This window comes from Biomphalaria glabrata, chromosome 3 (assembly GCF_947242115.1).
Source record: "Biomphalaria glabrata chromosome 3, xgBioGlab47.1, whole genome shotgun sequence".
NCBI lineage: Eukaryota > Metazoa > Mollusca > Gastropoda > Planorbidae > Biomphalaria > Biomphalaria glabrata.
The window spans coordinates 29,311,731-29,334,178 of NC_074713.1; the positions used below are offsets into that span (position 1 = coordinate 29,311,731).

Here is a 22,448-nt window from a genome sequence, read left to right on the forward strand (position 1 = left end):
ATGCTTTTTTATTTGCGTAAGATTTGTGTTTCCATATAACAATTTTGTTTAATTTTCAGGAGATTTTTAAAATAATTTCCACGACTTTTTTGTATATTTTGCATCATTATGCAATTAGAGATATACTTAGCGCGGGGCATATGAAAGCACGGGGCCCACTGTGGCTGCATAGGTTGCAGTGGCTTAAGACCGGCCCTGCTAAAAAAGGCTCTTTTTTTCTATGTTAATATGTATAGGGGGTGTGACATCGGGTAGTGACCAAGACAATTATTTAACTTCGAAGTTTCACTATCCAAATAAATTTTTATTTTCGTTTTATAAATATCAATTTAAATTATCTATAAAGGCTGTGCATTTTCCTTTAATTGTATACCAAATATAACACTTTCTGATAATAAACAGGGTAGTGGAATATAAATGACTAAAATGAATAATTACGTCAGAACAATGAAAATAATTACAGAGAAACAGTTTTAAAAATGTTAAAAATTAAAGGAAGTTAAAATGTTACTATACTTAAGTTTTGATATTGGCCTCATTAAGTAACTAGCTTCATACTGGAGAGATGTTACACCATTTTTTGTCAGAAGCTGTTTTCTTTGGGTCAATATAACTTCTGAAGTTTTGCCATGACTCTAAAATAGAAGAGATAAAAAAAAAGCCTAAACTAGAAAAACCTTTTAAAAATAATGTAGAATTTATTTCCCTTGTTTTTATATTAACCAAAATTATTCGTTTCCAAGCATTAATAAACTAATGGGTTTATTTTTTATTGATTTATCTCTCAAGATTTAACTTGATCAGAGAATGGATGTGGAAAAAAAAGTGTACAATTATCTAAAAGACTGATTGGTTAATTATATTTTGTTAGGTATAGTACCATACAATACTTAATTGTATAAAGCAGTTGTTTCCATAACTTTTTCCTTAACTGAGCACTTTGCAAATTCTGAGCTGAATACTTTTTTTCATTACTTAGAGAGATAAATTTGGTAGCCTTCTGGTTAAGTATTCCAGTTGTTTGTGGAACACTTATACGGAGCTTGCTGAACACAAGGGTTCCACTAAACACAGTTTGGGAAACACAGGTTAAAGGTTGAAAAACAAACAAACAACATGATTGGCCTACCTCCCCTAGTTCTTCCAAAAAAACAGAAAACTTAACATTCTGTAATTCCTTTTTCTTTTGCTTAGACACTCCAATTACTAATTTAATTATCTTTTCTTCATTGTTCAAACTTTTGTTTACAAAGTAAAAACCATCTTTAGGATGAATTTCCAACGCCATGATACCAATTTTCCTAAATTCATCATCTTGTATTGTACTATCTGAAATTACACATGGATTTTATTTAGAGAACAATCTGCATGAAGAAGAAATACCCTAGCTACGCCACTGCCTGATTTTAACAATGAGTAGCAATTCTTTACTAATACATAATAAAACCAGTGGCGTCACTAGGGGGTGAGGTTAGGGTTTATGTTTTTAGCTTCTAGAGAGCAGGCCCGCTGCAAGATGCCTTTCTAAAGATGAGGATGATCTTAGGACAAGCCCATTACAAACTCGTATGAACTACTGCAGCTTTTATCAAGATGTGGTGGGGGGGGGGGGGGGGCACCCCTTGAGAAGGGGGCCAACATTCTCTCATGAGGACGGGATGCCCTGGATGATGGGGATAGGGTGAAGCAATTCGAATTATTTTACACAGGTAAGTATAATTAAAAAAGTTGTCTCTTTGTCGTAGATATCAATCAAATTTTGAATATTAACTCATTGAAATGTCATTATCAATGTTTAAAAAGTAAAAATAGTGTAAGATAAAGACTTCTTATTTTCTACTAATAAGAATCTTTTAAAATGTTAAAATGTGTACAGTTTTTATTCAAAATACCAACGTTTTGGACCTAGAGTAACTTACATCTATTGAACACCTTCGTTTTAAGGTACTTATCGAACACCCCATTGTATTTTTAAAAATTCTCCTTTATTTCGATGATTATGACAAAACTAGTCCATTCCTATTGTGCATCGTCAATTTGTTTATAGTCAAGGTATATTTAGTTTCATTTTCACCCAAGGATCATTTTTTTTACTTATATTCAAAGTGCATTGGTAATATTGGTATAAAAATTTAACTTTTTTTGACCTCTTAGGAAGAGTGAAGTGAGTCTCGGGTTAAGGGTATTTTTTAATGCCAATGACGCTTCAGCTCAACAAAACCTATATAATACGCTTCTAATTAGGCTGAGAAATATTTGCAACTATTTTTTTGTAAAGTATCCTTTGCTACCTAAACATGAAAATTGAGGTTTAAAAAGGGGGTGTTCGATAATAGCTGTTTTAATATAAGCAATCTCAGCTTCGTAAGATATCGAACACCATTTTAATGTTAAAAATAAACATCAAAGGGATATAACCCAAAGAAGACAAAATATTTAAATTATATATTTTTTAATTGTTTTTTTTAAATAATGTAATGCAAAGTACAGATATAAATTACCCATGTGTTACAATTTGTATCAGCTTTTTGTGGTTTACCATAAATGTACTATATTTTTCTAAGTAAATAGATTTACATTGATATGCACTAATTGTACCCTTTTTAAAAGCTTGATTTTATGACACATATAGTTTGATGCTATTATCATTGATGTGGTAACACATGTTCAATGAATAGAGAATAATATAACACAGGAACAATGAATTTAGAATATATCCAGTTGTGTTGTTTTGTTTTCAGATGCCCCATTCTATTAACTTCTGAATTATGTGTTATTAATAAAATGAAAGGGCTAAGGGGGAGGTATAGAATGTAGATATGGTATTTTGAAATAAAAATGTCTTTAGTAGGTAAAAAAAAAAAAGGGGGGGGGGGGGGAGAAACAGTCAAGACACTGTATCAAGAGATCATCAATAATTGATCGACCATTAAAATGTGACGTCAGCCTCAAATACATAGTCAGTTGTGCTTCTCATCTAGATGTGTCTTGTGGCGCAGGGTCTATAAAATTATATATATACACATATATATATATACATATATATATATATACATATATATTACCATAAAGTATGATAGAGCTCATAATGCGCTACAAAGACACTCCTTTGAAACATCACAAAAACTCAAAATAATAACAATAACACATTTAACCACTCTCTTATTCTGCCTACACCCCATTACCCGCACTTTCTTCTTACGCAATTCCACTCTCCAACATTCACTTTTTCAGTGCAAAGTAACAATGTAAATTTCAAGACTCAATCCAAACGCAGCCACCAGACTAACACACAACAAAAAAAAAAATGGTCAGTGATAGCCCAACACACAGGTGTAAACCAGGCCACCAACACAGCCCCAAAACATTGTTCAAGTTGTAGTAAGAACAATGTTGAGGGGAAAGGGGGAGGAGCCATCAGTTGAGTACCTACGGTCAAGCCGCTAATTAGGTCACAAACACTAGGCATGATAGATATGTAGATATGTTGTTTGTGTGTGTGTGTGACAAATACTAAGCTTGCTCTAAAATACGTTTGCATTTTTTTTTGGTCAACCAGGTGGTTTAGGGAGGGCGGATCTATCTACATCTATACTAGGCAACACATCTCACAAGCTACCATAGCTTTTCAGCATCCCCCCCCCTTCCCCGCCCAGATCGAAAAATATCTAGCACTGACAAACTGACTTTTGGGCTGTTACATACACTGAGTGTGCTAGATCGATGGCTAGTTACGTAGGGCCGCGTACCGTATGTTTTGTTTTTAGGTCAACCAAGTAAACTGTTGTGTCCTGCAATGACTTGGGGAGGGCGGGATTATCTATTGGCTACCAAAGCTTATTAGGCTCTCCCTCAAATAAATGATATCTGGATTTAATTTATTAATGGCCTTATCTCTCAAAATAGCTTAGACCTAAATAAGTACTACGGTAATGCGTTACTGGGCTTAGCACCGTCAGTTTCTAAGCAGAGAAGATTCCTTCGATGTGGACCATGTGAAAATGACTAAAATCTGTCTGTCTTGACATGGCGTAAAAAGAAAATGATATAAATAAAAAAAATATAGATTATAACACTTTTAAAACACCATCATACTTTTCACAAAATTTTAAGATTATAACACCTTTAAAACACCATACTTTTCGTGTGTTCGATAAGTTCTTAATACGTTCGATAAGATAAGATAAAAAAGCCAAATGCGCCCGCCACAGCACACATACAGCGTGACTTGCGTAGCTCTCATTTTCCTGCGCGACGCGTGATGTTATTTTGAGCTGGCTGGGTTTTTGAAAAAGTAGAAATAAATATAGATCGTTTCGTTAAAAAAAAAAGGATGTTTTTACGTCTTTCGCTTCAGTTTCTATGGGCCTTCGAAGTTTGTTGATTTTTTTTTTCGATTTTTCTTAGCTGCACAGGCCATTTTCTCAATGACCTTTCAATTTTTAGACCCGTTATCGCAAATAATACACTAAATACAGCTAATAATGAACTTGATATTGATCAAGACATTGATCATTAGAATTTAGCGCTACATTTAGACTTAGATCTAGTCCGATTCAGAGATAGAGTGAAGGAAACATTAGATCGATCATCTAGCCTAGATCTAGACTATTCTGGATCTAGCGTCAATGAATCTTCAACATCTTTGACTGATATTTTGAACAGTTTTTATTTACCACATGAAAACTTTAGATGAAATAGATCTAGTAAAATCTAGTTGGGGGTGTTCACAACGTTGGTTTGGACAATGGTTTGATTACTTTTACTTTGTTATGCTAGAAATCATGAAATCTGAGACACATGCAGAACCACATCACACATCAGCATGATGCCATGTTCAGGCAACTAAGGGCCTCACGCGTACCCAGTGAAAGTCAGTAAATACTCAAGACATATAAAGATTTTATATAAAAGTATAATGTTTATTGTATAGGCCTACTAAATTCCTACTTAAAAACATTACTGGTCTTTGGGTAAAATTTAAATATTACCAAAAATTACACATCTGATTGGAGGGGGGGGGGGGGGGGGTCCACCATTCTTCAAAAAATCAGGCACTCAAACAAATTTTCGTCTTTACCTGTTGTTTTTATTGTTTTAATCTGTTAAAACCTATTCAAGTTATACATCATTTTAAAGGTCATCCATTTCTCTTTTTTTAGAAGTATTTTTTGTTATTAATAGATGTTGTTTTATGTTTTTTTAAATATATTTTGTAAAGTCAGTCTATTGATGTTTGGGAGTTACCTCCCTTTGCTTAGTATTTAGAGAGATGCTGCTTAGGAATGGCTTAGTCTTAGTAGCTAATGAGTTAACTATGAGTAGTAATACTAGTAATAGAATAAAACATGTCTACTTTTTAAGAAAAATGGATGAGGAGTTAACAGATACAATCAGTTATTTTTCTAGGTCTAATTTTTACGGAGGTACACAAATTCAAACATAAAAAATTTCGGCGAATGAGCTTAATTTGTACGATAAACGTAAGTTACTCTAGTCTATGCAGATTTTGAAAGAAAAAATGGAATACTACTTCCGGTGTTTATACGCGGATATCGAACTAGATCTAGTTATCTATCAAGAACTAGATATCTATCAAGAGTCTAGATAGAAATTCTAGATATCTAGACCTTGGATCTAGATCTAGATGACATATTTAGAATGTAGATGATAGTCTAAAGACAGTAAAAGTCATGCATTGCATGCACTTCAAACGTGCTCACCATCACGGTGACCGTAAGGAGGATTACTATCCATCATCATCATGGTGTTTACGCTCAGGCCATTGCGCATCCTGTCTGCGCATCCTTGCAGAAACAAAAAAGAATTTTACGCCTCGAACGCGCGAGATTTACCCGTGTTACAAAATAAATAAATGCTGGTTTAATAATAGACTAAAGAAGCTTTGTAAACAGAAGGAAAACCTATATAGAAAATTTAAAGAAACTAATGCAGAAAGAGTTTACAAAAAGTATATAAAAATTAAACACTTAACCCAAAAAGTAAGCAGACAGCTGCAGAGTGAATACATAAACAATGTAATATCTAAAGACAACAACAAAAACCTATGGTCATACATTAAGTCTAAGAAAATGGAAACAACAGGCGTAGCGCCATTAAAAGATGAACATAACATAATACATAATGATAATGAAACTAAAGCAAACATTCTAAACAAATACTTTGCATCAGCATTCTCAGCCCCAGGAGACAAAGACATATTACTGAATTTGAACCAAGTAGACAACATAGAAGATATAGTAGTACAAGAAAATGGAATTCAAAAACTATTAGCCAACACCAAACCAAATAAAGCTTCTGGACCTGATGGTATTCCAGCTAGATTACTCAAAGAACTAAGTAATGAGCTAGCCCCAGTGTTCAAAATACTCTTTCAGGCTTCACTTAACCAGGGCAGAGTACCAAAGGACTGGAAAGAAGCTAATGTCACCCCCCTATTTAAAAAAGGAGAAAAATCTGACCCAGGAAACTACAGACCAGTATCACTTACCAGCATTACATGTAAAATCCTAGAACACATAATATGTAGCAACATCATAAACCACTTAGACAAACATAATGTCCTCACACCATACCAACATGGCTTTAGGAAATATAGATCATGTGAAACACAACTAATAGGACTAATTGATGATTTTTCAAAAGGTTTAGATAATAGTGAACAAATAGATGCTATCTTACTAGATTTTTCTAAGGCTTTTGACAAAGTTCACCACCATAGTTTGCTTAAAAAATTAAAATATTTCGGCATTAATGGTCCACTGCATCAGTGGACTAAAGACTTTCTGATAGGGAGAGAACAAACTGTAATAATAAATGGCTCTAAATCAACACCGATAACAGTAAACTCAGGTGTACCTCAAGGAACAGTCTTGGGTCCACTACCATTTTTAATTTACATAAATGATTTACCAAATTGCATTAATTCAGGAACAAAAGTCAGATTATTTGCAGACGATTGCATAATATATAGAACAATAAAAACAACACAAGACACAGATATTTTACAAAGAGAATTAGATGAATTACAGAAATGGGAATCAAATTGGAGCATGTCTTTCCATCCAGAAAAATGTCAGTTGTTAAGAGTAACAAAAAAACTAAAACAAATTAATTCCACTTATCTTATTCGTGGCAAACCAGTAACACAGACAAAAAACGCAAAATACCTAGGTGTTATAATAAATGAAAAACTGTCATGGAATCCACATATTGATGAAACTACAAAAAAAATCAAACAAAGCATTAGGATTTATTAAAAGAAATTTCAATAAATCAAATAAGAACATAAAACTAAAATGTTATTTAACCTTGGTTAGGCCAATAATAGAATATTCATCCTCTGTTTGGGACCCCTCAACATCAGAAAACATTAAGGAACTAGAACAGACACAAAATAGAGCAGTGCGATTCATAACAAACGAATATTCACATTTGACTAGAGTAACACCTTTAGTAAAATCACTAAATTTAGAAAGCCTTCAGGACAGAAGGCTCAAAAGTAAAGTAGCAATCATACATAAAACACTGAACCATAATCTTCAAATACAAAAACAAAATTTAATAAAATACTCTGAAAGACACAAAGATAAAGGCACATTCCTCGTCCCATATGCTAGGACAAATTTGTACAAATACTCCTTCTTCCCTAGTGCTATTAGAGCATGGAATGGGTTGCCTGAGCTAGCCAGGAAAACCAGTGACTTGGCAGAATTTAAGTCATTGGTTAATATGCATGACTAAATGCATGACGCGTAGGACGTAATCATCTACTTTTTTGAAGTAACGTCTGTATTATATAAGAAGAAGATTCGTTTATTATTATCAATGACATCTGGCATGGGCGTAGCCAAGATTTTTTACGGGGGGGGGGGGGGGAATTGAACTCAATACTCAATAATTTGTTTTATTTTTAAAGAGGTATTTTTTTACCTTCAAATCCCGCTGAAGGGGGGCTTAAACTTAAAACTGAGCCTAAACTGCCAGGTTTAGGATTTATTTGGGTTGTTAACTATATCCGTATACTATTAAGGTCCCGGGCTTTAACCCAAGAAGAACATCACTCACACACAGCCGTACATACAATAACCAACTAGGTGAATAGTTTAAATAACAACAAGAATAAATGAATTTAATTGTATGAAACTGATATATGTGTATGTACAATGAGGATGATAAATAGACAATATATAGGCCTATATATTAGATATGTAAAAATATATATATTATAGGTATATATAAAGATATTATTCAATAATTAATTGAAGCACCTTTGCTACAGCTATCAACTTGTCACCCTGGTCTCATAGTCCACCAGACTCTGTCCGACTGGCGTCACAAAACTTCCAACCTCGGTAATAGTAAAGTTAGACAACAGATGATCGCCAATTCGACAATGACACTGAAAAACTGTAATATATTGAGACGGCATTAAGCGACGCCCACAACTCCAACACTGGCACGGTACTGGCACCATATAAACGAAATAAACACAATACTCTCAACTTCTACACTAAAAATAGAAATAATGACAACCTCATACAACATACAATAATAGATATCACAAACCAATAACTCATCCTAAACAGGGGTCCCAAAAATCCTACTGAATACGAGAAACTATACAGACAAAGAACGTTTTACGGGCCAACACACCGTCCGTTTCAACCAAAGAGGCCTCATGACAAAGAATGACCAATAGATGTCACCGGACTTTGTAACGTAGCAAAACAATTCAAAACAAGATTACAAAGAGAGGTGGCCCCCGTGGTAGGCGGATCCTTGTCGGATCCGCATATTCGCTGGTCGACTGAGGATGGCATCGAGCAGGGTATGAAACCGAGAACGTAGAGATAATCAGTCCTGCGCGCTAATCGCACGACCAGGCATTGCTCTTAATCTAATGACAAACTGGTTACAAACTAATAGCTTACTATTGATAATATACCTACACATTACGGAATGACAACTACCGGATATGTACAATATGTCACAGAGCGATTGTAATGAAATGATAACGACTAGAATACCAATAACATGGCTTTATTCGACAAAATTAGACTACAGTAAACAGTGAATGAAACCAGCACGTCTAGCATACCACTGATGCAGTCTATACACACACACACACTGGACATGAAACACACACAATGGCCATGACCTTCAGACACGCTGGACGCACGCAGAAAATCAACTCAGTTACACTACAATCACCCCGCCTAAAAGTTATAAGAACATACATGGGCGTAGCCAGGATTTTTTTTCGGGGAGGGTTTTGGGGGGGGGATTCCCCCCCCCCCCGACCCCCCCCCCCCCCCCGCGAAAAAAAATGTTATATATATATATACATATATGTGTGTGTGTGTGTGTACATAATTAATCTTTATTACATTCTGACCCTTTCGGAAGACGTTTATTGTTTATTGTAGACTCCCCGCCCTTGCTAGCAAGGGGGTCTGGGGGAGTTCGCTGCGCTCCCCCAGCGCGGGGCGAAGCCCCACCGCCGAGCACTATTTCTGGTATTGAAAGCCAACAAAATGCATATTCTGAGGTATCTACAGTGCATTATCTTGCTATTAAAAAGTTTTATTTCAAAAACCTAATGTGCTATTCTTACTGACTTTGACCCTCTCGCGCCGTTCGGCGCATTTTCCGGCAAGCTGTTTCCGCAACTCTTATTTTGCGTAATTCATATTGTCGGAAAACATGTCCCGCAAAACCTCATGCGACGCTCTGTCACAACCTTACTAAGGATTCCACTCCCAGTTCGGCATAATTTTTCTTTGATTAAGACCCGATCTCTATGACTGACTCCTAAAATCTGTCTTTGCCATCTTTGTTGAGCCACATTTAGTGTTTTTCAATTTCGGCAGAAGACTATTCACACATAATTAATGGAGCCCAAGCCACTGGTAGAAATTTGTAACCTTTCTTGACTACGCTCTTGGAATTACATGCCTGTATTTCGCTTTAGATTTTATTTCGAAAAGGAAAGTTTTTTCGTCAAATCATCTGTTGAGGGGTTTTAAACTAAAAAATCTCTGTTTTTTTTTTTTTTGTTTTGTTTTTAATTCAAAACCCCATTTAGCTACGATCATAGAATTTGGTGACTGTAGTTTGCTTTAAAATAATATTGAAGAGAGAGGTTTTCAACTCTAAACGCTCTGTAGGGGAATTTTAAACTCAAAACCATCTGGAGGAGTTTTAAACTTTAAAGAAAAAGCCATCTGGAGGAGGGGGATTTAAACTCAAAACCCCTTTGGCTACGCTCATAGATTTTATAGTGTGTAATTTGCTTTTTTTTTTCTATTGAAGAGGTACTTTTTAGCTTCAAACCCCAACTGGAAGGGGGAGGGGGGGTTAAACTCAAAACCCCTTTGGCTACGCTCATAGAATTTTGAGTGTGTAATTTGCTTTTTTGATATTGAAGATGGGGTTATCGTAAATTTTGGATGGGGTTTTAAAATCAAAATCTTCCTCAACTGTGCTGTTGGAATTTGGGATTGTTGTTTGCATTTTTTTTTTGTTTTGTTTTATAGAAGAAGGGGATTAAACTGCAAAAACCTCTGGTAGGGGGTTTAAAATTCAAAACCCCCTGTAGGGGGTTTTAAACTCAAAGTCCCCTGGTAGAGGGATTTGTATCTCAAAACCCCCTGATAGGGGTTTTTAAAATCTCAAAACCCCCTGATAGGGGTTTTTAAAATCTCAAAACCCCCTGGTAGAGGGTTTTTAACTCAAAACTGCCTCGGCTGTGCTGTGGTAAGTGATGATTTAGTATTAAAATCTCACCTAAAATAAACAAAATGAAAGCAAAAATCAGTCACTTAATTCCGCCCCCCCCCTGCGGGGGGGGGGGATTTCATTTCGGGGGGGGGGGTTTGAACCCCAAGAACCCCCCCCTGGCTACGCCCATGAGAACATAAACATGTAAATAATAGTGAAGGACAGCGATATAAGAGGCCTTAGTATCCCTACAGAATACTTACAGAGTTACTCTATTGAAAAGCATTGTATAACTATAAACAAACACGTTATACACTATAAATTATCAGTCCCTAAGTGTCATATTATGCATACAAATATTAAGACCAGTTGTCTTGAATAATAATGTAATAAGTAATACAATACAAAAGTCTAACTAGAAAAGCTATACACTATAAAATGATCAGTTCAAAGTGTGTCATATTAAACCTACAGATACTGAGTTAGAACTTGTGATATGGAAAAATAATTAAATAAATGTTAGACCTTATAATTAGGTCTGCTTGTTCTTGGTCTTAGGTTATATCTACCAGGACCAATACTACCGTCGCTTGGAGTTGGTGACATCGGCGGCTCTCTAACTGAAGACTCAGTCCCTGTATTTACTTCTTCTTGATGTCCATTTTCCCCTTGTTGTACATGTGTGTTAGGAGCAGCCATTGGTTCTATAGTCACATGGTCAGTAGGCACCTGCATCTGTGTTATAGGGTTTGTCTCCTGCTCAAAGTCTTCATTTTCCATATTTTGATACACCACTGATTGTCCCTCTCTTGGAGCTGGGGCCAAATGTCGCAATGACACTGTTTCTTCTCTTCCATCAGGAAGTCTTACAATGGCATACTGTGGGTTGCATGTAATTAAGTCCACAGCTATTGTACCATCGTCATATTTTGATGCACGGACTCCCTTTTTTAACAACACTTTTCCTGGTTGAGCTAACCATGTCGGGAGTGATTTGCCGAAGGTGGACCTGCGATAGAACTTGAATATTCTCTCGTGAGATGTCTCGTTTGTAGCGGTACACAGCAGAGAACGAAGAGAGTGCAGGGCTTGGTTTAACGCCTGCTCCCATTTGGAAACCGGGAGTCCTTGAGTTTTTAAGGCCAGAGTTATAGCTTTCCATAATGACCCGTTTAGCCTTTCTACTTGAGAGTTCACTCTGGGATTATAAGGGGTCGTCCTGCTTGTGGCCACCCCTCTCTCGTGTAAAAATTCCTGCATCTCTCTTGACATGAATGAGATACCTCTATCAGAGTGTACATAGTCAGGCATTCCGAATAGTCCAAATAAATTCTCTAGACATCTGATTACTGTTGAAGCTGACATATCAGAACAGGCGTAGGCAAACGGGAATCTTGAAAATTCGTCAACTATGGTTAGAAGGTATGTGTTCCGAGATGTAGAAGGGAGCGGTCCTTTGAAGTCCATACTTAGTCTCTGGAAAGGCTGCATCGCCTTAATTAAAGTTCCATTAGAATTACTGAAATATCTTGGTTTCACTTCGGCACAGATTCTGCACTGGTTGACAACCAGCCTAACATCTTCACAAGAGAAAGGTAAGTTTTTCGCTCGCACTAAATGCCATAGTCTTGTTACTCCCGGATGACACAGAGAGTCATGGAGCAGTTTCAATTCATTTCGACTCATAGCTGACACACACCCGTTTCTAGAAAACGTATCAGCCGCTACATTGTGTTTGCCTGGTCTATACAAGACATCGTAGTGGAAACAGCTCAGTTCCAGTCTCCACCTTTGAATTTTCTCATTCTTTATTTTCCCTTTGCTCTGTTTGTCATACATGAAGGCCACAGAGCGTTGATCCGTGACAAGGGTAAAGCGATTTCCTACTAAGTAGTGGTGCCATTTCCTTAAAGATTCTACAATGGCATAAGCTTCTTTTTCTATAGCTGAGTGCCGCCTTTCACTTTTAGAGAGTGTTCTTGAAAAGAACGCCACGGGGCGGCCATCCTGGTTGGGGGTGGCAGCTATTGCAACATCCGAAGCGTCTGTTTCAACCGTCAGAGGTCGAGTATAGTCGATGGTGAAGATGGCAGCTTTCTCCAGCTCCTGTTTTAATTCGTTAAGGGCTGTCTTTACTGTTTCTGAAAGAGGGAACGACGTGTTATTTGCCAAAACATTTATTTTGTTAGAAAAATTTGGGATCCACTGTGAGTAGTACGCCAACATGCCCACGATCCGTTTTTGTGAGCGCATATCATGAGGGGGAGAAAGGTTTCTTAAAGCCTGGAATCTTTCAGGGTCTGGCTTGAGAAGGCCTTTAGAAATTTCGTATCCCAATAGGCAAACTTTGTCAGTGGCTATCGTACTTTTGTCTTCATTAAATGTGATCCCATACTTTCTAGAAGCATCTAGAAATCTTTGCATATTCTCATCGTGCGACTCTTGATCATGACCACATACCGTTACATTGTCCACGTATGCAAAGGTGTCCTGCAACTTTTCATTCTCAATAATTTGATTTATTGTTCTCTGAAAGCATGCAACTCCGTTGGTAACACCGAAAGGGATGCGACAGAACTGGTAGAGTTTGCCACATGCCTCAAATGCAGTAAACGGCCTTTCCTCGGTCTTGATTGGTATTTGATGGTAGGCACTTTTGAGGTCTAGAGTACTAAAAACGGAATAGTTGGATATCCGTTCTACCAGTTCATCGACTCGAGGCATTGGGTATGCATCCAGTAAGGTGAAGCGATTTATTGTTTGACTGTAATCAATGACCATCCTTCTTTTATGTCTCTCGTTTGTTGTCACAAGCACCTGTGCTCTCCAGGGAGACTTTGAAGGTTCAATGATTTTGTCCGAGAGGAGTTTTCTAACTTCGGACTCAATAAATTTGTTATCACCTATTGAGTGCTTTCGGGACTTAGTAGCCACCGGTCTGCAGTCAGAAGTTAGATTACTGAATAGGCTCGGTGTTTCGACTCGTGCTGCTTTAAGACCACAGATGTGTAGAGGATTGCGTTTTCCTCCGTACGGTATGGTCAATTTCTTATGAAGACTTATAAAGTCTACACCAAGGATTACATCCGAGCACAATCCAGCAAGTAGAGAAAGTTTGACCTTTTTGTAGTGTTCTCCCTTGTACTGGACATCGGCTAATGTATGTCCCAATGTCTTTTCAGAAAGATGTGTAGTGGCCATGAATATTCTGTTTGTAGACGGACGTACTGGCCATTTATTTCTCTTGACGATGGCTTCTGATATGTAACTTTCACAGCTGCCAGTGTCTATGAGAGCTTGCAACAGCAACCCGTTGACGTTCACTTGGGCCGTAGACTGTGAAAGCCCAGAGAAATGCGTTGATGACAAGGTACATGGAGTTATCACACTGGTCAGTGATATTTTGCTGTCAGCTTTGTTGGCTGTTGTTTTACTTGATTTACAAACAGTTTGGAAGTGTCCCTTTTTACCGCACTGATGACATAATGCATTTCGAGCAGGGCATTCAGTCCTAGAGTGTCTCCTCCTACCACAAAAGTAGCATAGCGACTTAATGGCATTTAATTCCTGGTCTTCGTTAGAAATGTATGTTTCTAGATGGGAGCTAGTTGGTGTTTTCATTGCCCCACAGGAGATTTCGTTCGTTGAATTGTAAGCCTGAGCATGCGTTGTGGCTGTTTCTAACACTCTAGCTTCGTCAAAAGCGCTTTGTAGAGTAAGAGATGTCTTTTCCAGTAACCGCTGTCTAATAGTGTTGGATGCCAGACCAGTTATGAATGCGTCTCTAATGCAAATGTCTCTGTGCTGTTCAGCAGTTACTTCTTTAAAGTCACAGTCCCGGGCCAGGCTTCGCAACTTTAGCATAAAGGACTCTACCGTTTGGCCCGGCTGCTGTTTACATGTAGCAACCAAATGTCTAGCAAAAATGTCATTCTTTACCTTAATATAAGTAGTCTTGAGTGTGTCTATGGCCATCTAATAGGACGATACATCACTGATGAGCATATAAACCGTAGCAGATACGTGATTCTTCAACAACTTTAGTTTAAAGTCTTCGTTTATATCCTTGATGGACGAAAGAAAATTTTGAAATGTGTCATACCAGTGAGTCCATTTTTCTGAGGCCAGAGGAGCATTAGGATCAATGTCCAACTCTTTCGGTCTGAGTAATTTATCCATTGTAGATTAAGGAATCCAACACTAATCCAGATACATAATTTTGTCGAATAAATTGTAATGAAATGATAACGACTAGAATACCAATAACATGGCTTTATTCGACAAAATTAGACTACAGTAAACAGTGAATGAAACCAGCACGTCTAGCATACCACTGATGCAGTCTATACACACACACACACTGGACATGAAACACACACAATGGCCATGACCTTCAGACACGCTGGACGCACGCAGAAAATCAACTCAGTTACACTACACCGATTTTAGATAATCTTTTGGTATTGAGCATTTTCATTTAAATGGAACTAGAATGAGGATAGATCTACCTAATTTAAACTACTAATTTAGCACTCTCAATATCTATATCTACTAGATCTAGATCTAAAATATATATTTGGGATAATGTAGATGTAATTTAGATAAGATTTATATAAAAAAAAAACACTACATAATCAATTAATAGACTAATTGCAAAATGAAATATTTAAATAGTAGATTAGTTTTAGTATATTATAACATTGCAATATTGACATATTGACAATCTAGACATTAGAAAAAAATCTACACTTTAAGCCTAGAAATTAAATAGATCTTGATGTAGTCTAAATCATGGCAATCTGGTAGTGCGGTTTGCGCGTTGAACTGTCGTTTGGATTCATCGATGGTCCCAGGTTCAAACCCTGCCCGTTCACATCCCCCGTCGTCCTACGGGAGGTTTGGACTACAACTCCGAAGGAACATCCGAGACATGTAAAACAACAAACATTCTAAACTAGACCAAGAAATTCTAGATCTAGATTCTATAATGATTTTAATTAGAACTTAAATCTAAATCTAGTTTTAAAAATCTAGCTCTAGTGTAAGAAACAAAATGTAGATCTAGTGTAAAAAAAAATCTAGATCTAGTGTACAAAATGTAGATTAGATCTAAATCTAACTATTACGTCTTTTTAAAATGCGAGTCACATTACGAGGTTTAATAAACATTACTATACCGAGTTGTTTTAGCATTTAAAGAATGTATTCCATATGACGTCAAAGGAAAAAAAATCCGGCCTAGTTAGACTAAAAAATGTCATCTATACGAGCAGCTTGTTGAGGGTTCATAAACATTGGTGCACCGAGTGATTTCTTTTAGCATTGCATTTAAATAATAACTCCATATGACGTGAAAGGAAAAAAATCCTTTACGTCACGGGTCCTAGTTAGACTAAAAAATGTCATCTATACGAGCAGCTTGTCGAGAGATCATAGGCATTGTTGCACCGAGTTTGTTCTTTTAGCATTTCATTTGATGGGCTAGTTAGACTTAAAATATGTATATACATAAAAGGATAAAGGCGTTTTTTTTTTTTTGTTGTTTTGTCTGTCAGTTTGTCTGTCCGTTATGTTAATAGCAAGAAAAAAAAAGTCTAAAAGCTATTGAAAATCTGATTAAAATTTAATTTCCCTTCCGAAACATCGCATTAGTTTTAAGTTTCTATTATAGATTATTCCGGATGTTTATATATTTATAGTGAGAGAAAATAAGAATTCCAGATTAATCAAATGCCGTTAATTAAATTTCTGGGATGGTCTGTTATGAAAATTAGATGTACCATAGCCTTATGGAGATTTTTTAAAACCATACTTTGGTGTTAGGAAGTGGTTTTCCTTAAAAATCGGAGCATAATATTAACGATAATTAGATTTTCTGACGTTTTAGATAGAAAGTTAAATGTAGTGTAAGAGAGAATTGCGATTTTACATAAATAGAGTTAAACTTTTTTTCATAAAAAATCCGGAACAACCAATTTTCGCGAATGAGAAAATTATTTGTTTTATTTATTAGAAGAAGGATTTCAAACATTTATTAGCGCTATTAGATTTTTTATATAAAATTCGGATCATTTTTGACGACGATTTGTATGAAAATTAAGGTACTGAGGTCGATTTCTTTTTCGAAACAAAATCCGGAACATTATTTATCGATTAAACAACTTTTATTATGTTTCGGCAAGAAAATTAACTGTAAAATAAGTCTAAAAATTGATTTTCAATAATGGTTTCTAGTAAATTACTTTCTTATTTTAAAATCCTGAATAACCTATTGTCGATATTTTTGAAAAAATAAATAAATTATTTGACATAAATTTGTTTTAAATGAAAAATTCGGAACAATTGATATTGATAAATAAACTATAGTGTAGTATTAGTCAATTATGCGATTTCAAACAATCATTTGAGATAATTTATTTTTTATAAAACATATCCGGAACAACTTTATAGTTAATGAAATATAAATCAGTATAGATATTTTTATTTAGCATTTATATGCTATTTATATTAAAAAACCGGAACAATGTATTAAAGATCATGTGTTTATTGCAACGTTTAAGCATGGAAATAAAATCTGATATAAGTTAGAAGAGCAAAAAATTATTCGCTGGCATTGATTTGTTTTTCACAAAACATCCAGAATAATCTATTAAAGATACTTAAAACTATTGCAATATTCCTGAATGAAAAAATTAAAGGTTAAATCAGATTTACAATAGCCTCTAGTGTTATTTGCTTATCTAATCGTGACGGACAGACCGACCAACAGACAAAACGCACAAAAATAAGCTTCTTTTATTTGGATGAGGGGCACTAAACAAAAAATACATAAAATCTGATTTTTTTAAAAAGTTTAAGGAATTGGTGTAGCATCATAGCATGTTGTGACGTTACGCTACTTCACGAAAGTCGCTGCATAGAAAGTCCATTTTAAAAAAATGTGCATGATATTTACATACAAAGTGCATTATTAGCCTTTAAAAACAAACAGAAATGTTTTCTTTTAATTTTAGCAGCTAGTTGACCAGAAAAAAACATCTTTAAGTATTATTTATATTTGTTGTAAACATTTTCTGTACATTTTATAAATATATTTGACTTGGTGATACTGAAAATACACAAAATGCTATTCATCTTTGTTAGCATATTGTAACATCGCCTCCCTTACATTTACGTAATTGTTTTAGAATTGGTGTATTTTTATGAAAAAATCGCGTGCATAATTAATTTTATAAATTAAACGGTTTGCTTTTAGAAAACCAAAAGTAGCCGTTGCACCTAAACTTTTCAAGCCGCATTTAATGATGAAATAATATTTTGATCTCTTTTAGTTTTCGAGATCTGAGTGTGACAGACGGACAGACGGACATTTTGCACAAACCTAATAGCGGCTTTTTCCCCTTACGGGGACCGCTAAAAAAGCTCCTATTAGCTCTTCTCGACAACGGAAGACATTTAGAATTGCGAAGAGTTTGAACTGCTCTAGATTTGACTTTAATTTGAAACAAAGATTTAATGGTTTCCGGTCGAGTTTGTCTAAACTACAGCCCGCGGGCCTGAGATGAACTCCTATTGAAAAAAAACAGAGCAGGAAGGACTAGTCCTCCCGTAGTGCTCTGGCAAGAAACTTAGCCGTCCGGCGTAGTGCCTCATAGCTATCATACAAGTCGAGTGACTGCACAGGCAAGTCCCCCCTTAGCTCGCGGAGCTGGGGACACTCGTACAAGGCAGGCGACACTGTTTCGACGCTCTCTCCACAGTGACGGCATCGGGAGTCAAAGCTAGTGCGGAACCGGGCAAAGTATGTCCCAATAGGACAGTGTTCCGTCCTGCACTGCGCAACTATAGACTGCTCTGACCTCCTCAGTCGCCACCATAGATCGTCGCGATCTGGGTGACGCATGCGCTGCCAGACACCACGTGCTCTGTCGGATTCCTCCCAGGACTTTAACCACTTCTCATGAATGAGTGCTCGGATTTGTGCCGTTGCTTGTAAGTACGTGCTTGGTGCTTCGAGGTGTGTGGCTGACATAGCACCCTCTCTTGCGAGGGCGTCTGCCGTTTCATTGCCCCTCACGCCGCAATGTGAAGGCGCCCACTGCATAAAAACGACAGCTCCAATAGCTCGGCGGATGTTATCTGCGGCGCCGATTGCCTCTTCTATTACGGGCGATCCTCCCCCGCCGCCACCCATAACTTGGAGACTGGAGCGAGAGTCGGTGACCAACACCACCGTGGTGGCGCTAGTCTCGCGTTGGAGCATTCGGGCCCTAATGGCCTCGAACGCCCTAGTTATCCCTGTGAGTTCGGCATCCATGGAACATGCGGCGTAGCCGCATGGACCAGAGAGCCTATCTGGTTCAGTCCGGTCGGGATAGACGATAAGGGCCCCATACTCCGATCTATCGGGGTCCCTCATTACCGACCCATCGGTATAGCAGAAAATGGCATCTGATGGGTAGGATTTTATGGTTATGGATGCCAAGTTTTGAAGAATGGCAGGTGTTAGTCGCCTCTTGGTGGCTCCCTCTTGCCCTATCAGGGACAGGTTTATTTGTGGGGCCGGCTATCTCCTCCACGGAGGGCACGTACTTATTCTCCTAATGGGGATTCTGTCAGTGGAGAGCCCAGCTGATTTAGACAAATTGACCGCAATATGTAGGAACGATCGCATTTTGATGAGGTTCCTCTCTCTCCACTGTCGCACTAAGATTGAGTTGGGTAGCCTAGAGTCGCTCCTTTTATTGCGCTCGTAGACCGTTAGTACTGCCCTCTCCCTCCTAAGATGTAAGGGTGCCACGTTAGTTAAGATTTCAGCAGCGTTTGTTGGGCTTGTCCTAAAGGTGCCACAAATGAACCGTAGAGCCTGTGCTTGTACTCGGTCGAGTGATTCTAGGGCAGTTTTACTAGCGTATACTTGAACTGTATAGCTGTACTCAATTTGTGATCTTACTGCCCCCAAGTACAATGTGCGTAGCATGTCAGCTTTGGCACACCACTTTGTTCTGGCCAGCTTTCTTAATAACGCTAACTTCTCCGAGGCTTTTCGTTCAACATCCTGGACGTGCTGGAGCATTGACAGTTTTCTATCCAGGGTCACCCCTAGATATTTTGGCGTATTTTCACGCTGGAGTCGCAGCCCACCGAGTTGAAGCTCGAATGGAGCCTTAAGAATGTCGATCCCTAGGCTGAACATGGACCAGGTCGTTTTGGCAACGTTTATCTGAATCTGCCATTTGTCGCAATACGAGGAGATGGTATGGAGGTCTGCTTGAAGTGCCGCCTGAATTTGGTCGGCTTTCTTCCCGGTTGACCAGAGGACAATATCATCAGCATATAGCAGTTTTTCGGACCGTAGTGAGCTGGGCAAATCATTAAGAAAGGCTATGAAAAGTGTACAGGACAAGGCGGAGCCCTGAGGCAGGCCATTGAGTTGTTGTTTTGGCTTGCTAAGGGAGTGCTGGTATTTTGTACGTGTGCTCCTCCCAGACAGAAAGGATTGTATCCAATTGTATATCTTGCCCCGCACACCCATGGATCTTAGCTTAAGATAGAGGCCTTGCTTCCACACACGGTCGTATGCCTGTTTTAGGTCTATGAACACTGCATATGTGATCTCGGACCTCTGGAACCCGTCGGCCACCTCCTGTGCGAATGTTGTGACCTGGTCGATCGGGCTAAAGCCTGCCCTAAAGCCGGCCTGCTCTGGCGCCAGGATACCGGCTCTCTCAATACACCAAACTAGCCGCTCGTTAACCATACGCTCAGCAACTTTGCCGAGGGTTGAGGTCAGTGAAATGGGTCTGTAGGACTCCACGTTAGTCACGTCTTTTCCCTTCTTAAGGACTGGCACAATGACAGCACTCTTCCAGGCCCTGGGCAGTCTGGACTCTGCCCAGGTTCGATTCATAAAATCCAAGAGTTTATCTCTTGCAATGCCCCCAAGGTGTATTACCATCTCAGGGGTAACCTTGTCTGGCCCCGGAGCTTTTCGGTTTTTGCACTTAGCTATCGCTCTGTCCAGCTCAGCACGACAGAAGGGCGCGTTGCACGTTGCTTGGCTTTCTGGCTCATCTGGCTCCCTCTCGAGTCTTTTACGCTCTTTGTTGAGGGCTTTGGACATGGCAGACTTCTTTTCGGGCTTGCTGATTTTAGCAAAATGTCGATTCAACAAGCCGGCCATTTTGGTTACCGTGGAGACCGGCCCTCTGGGTGACAATAGAGGGACAGCGGTTCGCGCTGTGTCTTTGGCCTCTAGGTTTCGCAGAAGACGCTAGGCTTTTGAGGAGTCTCGAAGATCCATCCCGGCGCAGGCAGCTTTCCAATGGTCCGACCGGACGCGTCGGGCCAGTTCACTCGTGGCTCTACAGAGCCGATTGTACTCCCGCCGGATTTCAGGGGTACCCTTTCGTTCAGCAAGCCTCCGGGCTCGCTTACGTCTCAGGACCAGCTTATTCAATTCCTGAGACCACACGCGTTTCTGCCTTACGCCAGGATAAGTCCGCGGGACAAACCTCTTGGCCGCACCCAACATAGCTGCTGTTATTTCGCCGTATATGATGTCAACGTCCCTATCCTCCACTGCTATATTCATAAGGGCAGTGTCGACTGCTGCCTCGTACGCAGGCCAGTTCGCCTTGGTGTAACTCCACCTGCGCGGGGCTTTTGGGGTTACACCACTGGCCTCTGAGAGGGCAATTGTGACTAGTATGGGTCTATGGTCGCTCCCAATGTCGTCTAAGACTTGGAACTGTGTATGAGATTCTAAATTAGCTGTAATTAGAGTAAGGTCTGGTCTAGATTGGCTGCCATTTCCGGTATGGTATAGAGTTGGGGGAGTATGTTTATTTTGCAGACAGAACAAATTAGAGTTATTTAAAAGTTCATGGATTTTTTGTCCCGACGAGTCGGTTGAATCATAGCCCCACTGTTGAGACTTAGCGTTAAAGTCTCCTGCGATGACGTTTTGAGTATTGATATTAGTACAGTCATATTCGAGACTAATTTCTTGCTGGGGGGGGGGGGGTTGTACAGATTAGTTACCGTGAGTTTACACCCGAGTTTATGTACTTCAAGGGTGATGGCGTCGGTACGCCCATGCACTCGTGGACCGGGGACTTGTGTAGCAACCAGATTGTTGCGTACATAAGTAATGAGCCCCCGGCAGTCTGTGCACTTACACTTAAATGCAGTATAACCGGTAATACTGGCGTTACGTTTGCCAGTTAATGTCTCTTGTAGTAAAGCCACGTCAATTGCCCTCTCGTGGAGGAGTTTATGTTTATTTGTAAAATCAGGAGGGACCTAGTGTTAATGGGCTTAGTCCCTAAGGTGGGTAGGTTCCCACTAGTGTCAGTTTGGGTTGTTTGAGGGCTGGAGGCTCCCGTCACTATTTCGCTTCCAGTCATATTTGCCTGCCGTGTATCTAGGTCGGCAGGAGGTTGTGGTAGACTTCCATCAACCTTGTTCGAATCGGACCTCCGAAGGAGGTACGAATGCAGTGTTCGTTGAGAAGAGGACTTTGGTGGAGGAATTTTAGCTAACTTTTCAAGACCTGACAAATTCCCCCTCATCGAGGTCACGGGCGACTAGTAGCTGACTTTTCGTGTCCAGGCCTGACGCCCACTACCCGGCGCACGGAGCCTGTTCGGGTCTGCTCGTGCCCGCTTTTTCCTGTGTCTGTGCCTATCATAGTTGTATGGTTA

The 22,448-nt window shown here is 38.7% G+C and overlaps 1 protein-coding gene across 1 annotated transcript; it reads right to left on the reverse strand.

Moving 5' to 3' along the window:
* Positions 1-552: 552 nt before the first annotated feature.
* Positions 553-20,926, reverse strand: LOC129925063 (uncharacterized). The gene is made up of 4 exons (XM_056023402.1): positions 20,501-20,926; positions 11,313-14,718; positions 1,261-1,329; positions 553-635 (listed from the first exon to the last, which is right to left on the reverse strand). Exons 1-4 carry the CDS (start codon positions 20,924-20,926, stop codon positions 553-555), a joined length of 3,984 nt encoding a protein of 1,327 aa, XP_055879377.1.
* Between the last annotated feature and the right edge of the window lie 1,522 nt (positions 20,927-22,448).

What these genes read in the sequence shown, in the direction of transcription:
- LOC129925063 (XM_056023402.1), bottom strand. Translation starts at nt 20,926, where the DNA reads ATGGCCGGCTTGTTGAATCGACATTTTGCTAAAATCAGCAAGCCCGAA. An exon ending in GCAAAGTTGCTGAGCGTATG is followed by an intron (nt 14,719 to 20,500) that starts GTTAACGAGCGG and finishes TCGTCCTATTAG; the next exon opens with ATGGCCATAGACACACTCAA. An exon ending in CGACGGTAGTATTGGTCCTG is followed by an intron (nt 1,330 to 11,312) that starts GTAGATATAACC and finishes GTGTAATTTCAG; the next exon opens with ATAGTACAATACAAGATGAT.